The sequence below is a fragment of the Sciurus vulgaris genome, assembly GCF_902686455.1.
Source record: "Sciurus vulgaris genome assembly, chromosome: 2".
Classification (NCBI taxonomy): domain Eukaryota; kingdom Metazoa; phylum Chordata; class Mammalia; order Rodentia; family Sciuridae; genus Sciurus; species Sciurus vulgaris.
Genome location: NC_136462.1, coordinates 51892872 through 51900936, shown reverse-complemented (window position 1 = coordinate 51900936; position 8065 = coordinate 51892872). Strand labels below are relative to the sequence as shown.

Sequence of the window (8065 nt, the reverse complement as noted above, 5' to 3'; positions counted from 1 at the left end):
TAGTTTGGATGCTATTCTCTGATTCAATGTGCTGTCCTGTTGCTAGCACTGCAAACATTCATTGCTGTCATAACCCTAGCCAGCTCTGATAATTAAAGGATCAGGAAGAAAAATAGTTCCTCCTTCTTGATAAACTTGGAATGTTTATTCTGAAGGTAAACATGATGACAACTTCCTGGATAGATCTGATTTCCTTTCCAGTGCAAGAAGCACATTCAGCTGGACTTATACTGATGTACCGAGACGTGTGCTCATGTACATCAGAAACCCTTGTCCCTGTGTGGCAGCAGGAGACAGCAGGGCAAGGACAACTTTGGGATTCAGGAAAAAGAGACCTCAGGAGATGGATATCTTTGAGGCCTGTTTGATAGATTTCATGACCTGATTGGTTGATAGAGGGCTGGAATGAGGGTACTGGAGCTGCAAGCCACAATTGCCACCTCAAGTCTAGATGCCAAATTCTGAACCAGGTGGCAGGTATGGGATCATTTGAAACTATAACCTTGGTTGTTTCTGTAAAGCAGTGCACCATTTTTACCCCAGGCAGGTGCTTTCGGTTCTGTCTTAAAGTCTTCCTTGTTGGTTTGTCATGTTCTTTTGTCAAATCCCCTATTTCTCTGATGCTGTCAAAATATGGGTGTTGCAACAGCTGTTCACATGTCAGTCTCTCAGCGGGGTCCATGTGGAGGCAACCCTGAAAGAATAGAAAATTCCTTCTAATTGTAGTAACTCGATATTAATCTCATTTTTCTTTTTTGAAAGCCTAAAGTTTTTAAATTGATTTTTATTTTAAAAACTATTTTAATCGACACAATTCACATATTTATGGAGTACAGTGGTTATTTCACACATGTACATAGTGGGTTATGATCAAATTGGGATAATTAGCATTTTCATCTCATTATACATTTACTGTATCTTTGTGTTGGGAACCTTCTAACTCCTCTCTTCTAGTTCTTTATAAAATACATAATAAACTGAACTAGTTGCCCTATTGTGCTGTGGAACACCAGGTCTTATGCTTCTATAGCCCCCCTCTTGCCCTTCCTAGCCTCTGGTGACCACTGTTCTACTCTCTACTTCTGTGAAGTCAACCTTTTCATCTTCCACATATGAGTAACAACATGTGGTATTTGTGGAAGACTAAACTTTGGTTATGAATAAGTAGGAAGAAAGAAAACTAGGGAAAACACAGGTCATGGTTTTAGTTCCTTCCACAGTCATTCCTAAAGGGGTACCCACTAATAGATAGTCTCTAGAAGCAAAAACAAAGAATCTTGTCTACCTCGGTCTGTTCTTGAGGCAGCTGGTGTTCTGCCATGGGGGAGTAGGATATAATTTTGGAGTTTACCCAGGTGGCCAAATGGGATCATCCACTTAGCCATCTTGATCTCTTTTAGGTGCTTTGTTTGTTAGTTTGTTTTAAAACAGTTCTTGCTATATTGCTCAGGCTGTCACAATCACTCTTGCCTCAGCCTGCCAAGCAGCTGGAATTACAGGTGTTCCACTATGTCCAGCTTTCCTTCAGGTAGTTTGTAAAAACCCTATTTAGAAATGATATTTATACATAGTACAAATAAAATTCATAAAATTCATACAGTATACAACAAAGTCTCTGCCACTCATCTGTCACTCTACTCTCTTCCCAATCCCCTTTCCAGAATCAACTATCCCCCCCCTTTTTTTTTAATTTAGTGTGTCTTTCTAGATATAATCTGTGCATTATAAGCATATATGACTATGTAAGGAAAGGTACAATATATATGCCTTTATATTACATCATTCTTAACTATTTTCTTTGCCATTAAGTAGGCCACAGGGCTTATACTTGGATGGATAAATCTTACAACTACATACCCCAGTGAACTGCCCCCAATTTTTTTTTTTTTTTTTTTTTAATAAATGCCTCAGCAAATGTGTTAAATAGTTTTTGGAATATGTAGGACATTGATTATAACTTGCCAATATTTTAACTGGTACCATACCTCATTTTACATGACAGCTCTATTTCTAAAAGTGTATATGTAAGTCAACTTTTAAAATCAAAATGTACTTCAAATGTACTGGGAAGTTGGCTATTCAGAGGATCCTACATCTCTGGATTTTTTTTTTAAAGAAAAAAATCCTTTTGTAAAATAAGTACCACCTCCTTAAATTTTCTATTTTGTGTAAATTTAGATTTTGAATACATGTTAGGTTTATTTAAAGTGAGAAATTCTTTCAGATGTTTTCACTATCATAAAATGTGATCCATTTTAGAAGTTGAAAATATTTATGCTTTTCAAAAGAGAAGAATTCTAAAAGGAACACTTCATTTTGTGGATTGCTGTAAGTAATTCAGATTCCCCAGTGGTGACATCTGTGTGCTTCTGGGTCTGTTGGAAGCCATCATTTTACCTTTAGGAGCCCCAGGGCAGGATAGGACATGTTTGGAAATTTTAACTCAAGTGGTTCCTGTTGAAAAGAAAAGGGGTTTTTAATATACAACATGTTTTCAAATTAAGGTTACCTCAAATTCCATTTCCTTTGAATAGAAGCGTCTTCCTGGAACCTTTTTTGCCTCCTCCACCCTTTTCCACTCCATCTCCCATCAGAAATCACCTCCTAATGCCTATTTCACAAGCTCATTCTCTCCCCACCTCCAAACTGCTTTTCCAAATTTACTTCCTAGGGGCTGGGGCTGTAGCTCAGTGGTGAGCACTTGCCTTGCATGTGTGGGGCACTGGGTTTGATCCTCAGCACCACATAGAAATAAGTAAATAAAATAAAGGTTATTGTGACCAAATTTACTTCCTAACCACTCCCTTCACTTCCTCAAGAGGATGGCAAATAAGTAAGTACTAATGAAAGAAAACAGAAAAACAACAATAAATGCTTGCTGAGCAATTGTTATTTTTTTTCTGCCTCAATTTATATAACCTGTCTTTCCTGAGAATAATTTTTTAAAATATTTTTTTAATTGTCAATCGATCTTTTATTTTATTTATTTATATGTCATGCTGAGTATCAAACCCAGGGTCTCATACATGCCAGGCAAGTGCTTTACCACTGAGCCACAACTCCAGCCCCTGAGAATAATTTCTGGACTGTATAATGGCATTATAAAAGGGTCTCTAATTATATAACATTTATTATAAGGGAGTTTCAAAATAGATTTTTCTTCCCCCTACCCAGGTGAACAGATGCTTCTTAGACTTCTGGAATAAACACTGCTGTCCTCCTCCCACAAGAGCCTGCTGTTTCTCTGATCAGCTCACATTTTAAAGAGTCTCTTCAGCCAGCATTCACCAATCTCCCTTTGGCCATATAAGGCTATTTTGCTCCAGTCATATGCTGGAGTCAATCAGGAATAACACTATAAATGTGAGGAATGCTGCTGCATGTCAGGCAGAAAAATAGGCCAGTTAAAGAGACATATCACTGACAAAGGCTAATTAAGGAGGGATGCTGAGAAAATAAGAAGAGGCAGCCAAGTTGAGCAAAGTAAATGACCACAGTATATTTTGTATATAAAGATGGCAGAGTGTGAGCTGCAGACTGGAGCCACTGACCAGGCTCACCTAATGAAACAGTTCTGAAGCTGTGGTGGTCCAGCTTCAGAGCACAGTGCTATTTAGATAGGGAGCCAGCCCCTAGCAATTAATTCTTGAATGTGCACGTGTTAATCACTAATGAGAAGAGAAAAGAGCCTCTGTTTTGGAGTTCCCTATATTCAATAGGAGGGGGAAGCTGATCTTTCTTAGTCCTTGAGTGCCCCCCCCACCAACTCCTAATAGCCTAAATACTTCTTGTGCTCTGTGTGCTGAATGTGAGCACCGCTGGGAACTGACATGACATTACTCACGTCAGGCTCTGCTGTCTCAGCAACAGTGCCTGGGTTGAGGCCAGCTGGTTGGCTGTGAGATGTCAGGGCCCATCCTGCCTGCTGAGCCAGTCTCCCAGCCCCAGAAGCCAGTGAGCCTCCCTAGTCAGGGTTACTGACCAGCAGAGGGACTGGAGCACAGATGTCTAACGAGTGCAGCTCCTGCACTGCTTCTTCCTGTGTTTCTGTCAACAGGAAATCTCCTGCAAGACAACCTCTGGGACACCATGGGAAGCTTTTTGCATTTATGAAACCGGGACTGTTTTTGAAACTTCACTAGTAGACAATTGAACAGGAAATTGCTGAGGGATATTTGGTGCAGAACTGGAAATGTACAGGTCACAAGAGAGCCAGTTGGGTCACCTCCCATATGCCAGATTTCATTCCTGCTTCTCCATCCCAGCCTGGCCCACTTTTCCTAGTGCAGGAAGGGAGGTGTGGTAGGGAAGTGGAAGCCTTAGCTGTGGGACAAGCCAGGAGGCTGAGGGAAGAAGAGATAGAAGTGCAAAGGACAGGAGGAACCTCCATATGGAAAATGTCATCAATGGAAGAGAGGGTTAGTTTCAGTTTGAAAATACCTTCCTCAGACCATAGGAACTCTGGGTCTCACAATCCTTAGTTATACTCTGAAATGTTCTTTGTTTGGTAGTGCTGGAGCTAGAGCCCATGGCCTTACTGATGTATTATATTTTATTAAATATTTCAATTATGTCAAATGATACATGCTGTTCTATAAACTTTTTTCATTTAGCAATATACTGTGGACTTTTTCAGATTAATACATATGAATCTAAATATTTTTGCTGGCTATGTAATAGTTCTACCGCCTGGATGTACCATAATAATCATCTGCTCATGAACACTGCAGGAAATGGTTTCTGTTAAATGCTCCATCTTTATGCCTTATCTGATGGTTTTATTGAGATAAATTGTTGAAAGTAGGTTAAGGGTATGAGCATTTTTAATATTTCAGTCCTTTTAAAAAGAATGTTTTTCCTACATTGGCCACAGAAGACAGGCACCAGAGTGAAGCTTGCCAAGTAAGTTCATTATGGTTTTCTCCCATGGTCTGAGAATGAGTGAACAGTAGCATATGGAATCTGGACAATGTCGGGTAGTTATCTTTTACTGCATGGGCCAGTGTCTGGGTTTGTCTAAAAGTTGCCTGGCTCTGAGCTACTGAGGATCAGTTGATGAAAATGACAAAAGACAGGGACAGCTGGGGCAGACAGTTCTGCATTCCTGTCCAACAGGATGACTAAACTCTGTTATCTAAATTAGCACTGCAAACCAAGGTCTTGCTAACCAATTTGCTCCAATGTTCTGTTTTACTCTTAGCCAAAACTTCCAGTATAAAGTGAGCCATGGGGCCCAGGCAAGTGATAACTACCAAGACCTAGCTAGCTAGCCTGCTCTGAAGAGCTCTCTCCAAAATGGATTACTCACCAAATCTTCAGGGTCTGGAATTTTCACCCCACTGAAGTACTGATTCGTGCTAAATACTTGCTGGTGTCTAGGAATGAGATCTCCTTTGGAAAAGAAAGAAGGAAGTGAAATTGGTTAACAAACACTAACCTATGGTCTCCCTCCATGGAAGCTGTGTCTGTCTGTGCCTGAACCTATGAAGGGTGCAGTTTTCTTTTCCAAACAGAAGGAGAAACATTCAAGCAAAACAGCCTACACTGAGCTCTGCAGTAAGCAATGCACTTTGTTAGGCAGAGAAGTGGTAAGCAACGGGAGTCCAATGCTGTAAGGTTTTTCCCTGGAGGGTTACAATGTATTTGAGGAATCCAAACGAAGCAACTCAAGTAGACACACAAATAAAATAATGCCTTAAAAATAAGTAACAAAAGGGCAACAACTGTAAGGCACTTGACAAATGTTTTCAAAGGGAGGGAGGAAAGAAAGGAAGAAATCATGGAAAAATTTCTAGCCAGAAGGAATACATATTCAAATTGAAACCACCTTTTCTTGTTTCACCAATTAGTGATCAATCGAAAATGCCATTTCATCTACTGTTTAGAAGCACTTACTATGTGATGTATTAATACAAAAGGAGTATATCTGTATTCCAGGGGACATGGGAAGCTCATCCTGTACACATTACAGCCAAATGGACTAAAATCATCCTTACATAAAACTCTAGGGATATTACACTTAAAGAGAAATTTGTTCAGAGAATATAAAGATACACTCAGGAGGATATCCCTGAGGCACACCCAGTCCCACTTTCCAGAGCAGACTGTTGCCATTGGACTGAATTAGAGTTACTACACCAGGGCATCAAATTGTCTAAGTTTACTGATTTTAGAACTTTACCTCTCACTCAAATCTAAAACATTGCTCCATTTTGGAGGAGCTGTCAAAATATAGCTTCTCATGGCTTGTCCCAGTCCTCAGTGGCTTTCCTGTGAGCACAATTCCCTGTGCCCTAATAACCTTCCATCAGAGCTGGAGGGATGATGCATAGAGGGTGTCCTACAGTCACTCGAGGAAACACATCCACAGAAGACCGGATGCCCCTGGAAGGTCTGCAAGGTGTCTACAATGTGCAGACATCAGTGGCTGATAAGTAGAAATATAAGACACCATCCCATCATTAAGCAGCTTACAGTACAAGGCAGGACACAATGGCAGGTGCTATAAGAGTTTATAGAGGAAGAAAATTGTGCTTTAAACTGGGATTCTTAGAGGAGTGTGATCTAAACTCTCTGATTTCTGAAAAAGGCCGTCTTTGTCTATGAATCTTTTCATCTGTCTCTCGCCTTCCCTTCTTTCTCCTCCTCTGCTCTTACCACTTCCCTCAAGGGTAGGGAGAAAGGAAAGGGCATTGAGGTGGGAAAGAAAGACCAGAGAAGTGACATTAGAAGAGCCAGTCTTTCTGCCTAACAGAACATTGGGAATCTTCCTACATAGAGTCTGAATAATTCAAACTAGTCAGGCAGGTTGAAGTTAGGGACATCCAAATGAATTACCACATCATAATACATATTGAGCATCCCCAGTCCAAAAACCTGAAATCCAAAATGTTCCAGAGTCTGAAACTTGTCAAGCACTGACATATGTGATCTCATGCAATTGCAATCAAAACACAGCTGCACTAAAAATATTGTATAAAATTACCTTCAGGAGAAAGAAGTTGAAGAAGACCCCAGAAGACAGAAAGAACACTCATGTTCATGGATAGACAGAATCAACATTGTTGAAATGGCCATACTACCAAAAGCAATATACAGATTCAATGCAATTCTCACCAAAATACTAATAACATTCTTCACAGAACTGGAAAATATACTCCAAAAATTGATTTGGAAGAAGAAAAGACCCAGAATAGCCACAGTAATTCTAAGCAAAAAAAAAAAAAACAAAACAATGCTGGAGGTATCACGATACCTGACTTCAAATTATACTATATGGTGCAGCCACTCTGGAAAGCGGTGTGGAGATTCCTTAGAAAACTTGGAATGGAACCACCATTTGACCCAGTTATCCCTCTCCTGGGCCTATACCCAAAGGACTTAAAATCACTATACTACAGTGATGCAGCCACATCAATGTTTATAGCAGCTCAATTCACAATAGCTAAACTGTGGAACCAACTTAGATGTCCCTCAATAGATGAATGGATGAAGAAACTGTGGTATATATACACAATGAAATATTACTCCGCCTTAAAGAAAAATAAAATAATGGCATTTGCAGGTAAATGGATGGAGTTGGAGAATACCATGCTAAGCAGATAAGCCAATTCCAAAAAAACAAAGGCCAAATGTTTTCTCTGAGAAGTGGATGCTGATATATGATGGGGCAGAGGTGGGTAAGGGAAGAATGGAGGAACTTTGGATTATGCAGAGGGGAATGAAGGAAGGGGAGAGGACAGGGTGTGGGAAAGATGGTGGAATGAGACAGGCATCATTACCCTTATATACATGTATGATTGCACGAATGGTGTGACTCTACTTCATGTACAACTGGAGAAATGAAAAGTTGTAGTCATTTGTATACAATGAATTGAAATGCATTCTGCTGACATATATAACTAAATAGAACAAATAAAAAAATTATACTACAGGGCTACAGTAACAAAAAGCACATGGTACTGGCATAAAAACAGACACATAGACCAATGATATAGAAGACACAGTATAGACAAAGCCGCACAGATACAATCATACAATCCTTGACAAAAGTGTCAAAAACATA

General features: G+C 39.8%; 1 protein-coding gene and 1 long non-coding RNA gene across 4 annotated transcripts in view; one reads left to right on the top strand and one right to left on the bottom strand.

The window, feature by feature from the left end:
- LOC306648876 overlaps window positions 1-8065 on the top strand; it is a 603819-nt gene that overhangs the window by 357612 nt on the left and 238142 nt on the right. The window lies entirely within an intron of this gene.
- CDKL1 (cyclin dependent kinase like 1) overlaps window positions 1-8065 on the bottom strand; it is a 54975-nt gene that overhangs the window by 4218 nt on the left and 42692 nt on the right. The window contains exons 6-8 of one of the 3 annotated variants that reach the window (XM_079119131.1): window positions 5309-5391; window positions 2398-2454; window positions 539-694 (exon numbers count right to left, since the gene is read on the bottom strand). In XM_079119131.1, coding sequence (XP_078975257.1) covers window positions 539-694; window positions 2398-2454; window positions 5309-5391 — 296 coding nt within the window. Of the gene's footprint in view, window positions 1-502; window positions 695-2397; window positions 2455-5308; window positions 5392-8065 lie in introns of all 3 variants that reach the window. The other 2 variants (XM_079119130.1, XM_079119132.1) reach the window with 2 other exon arrangements.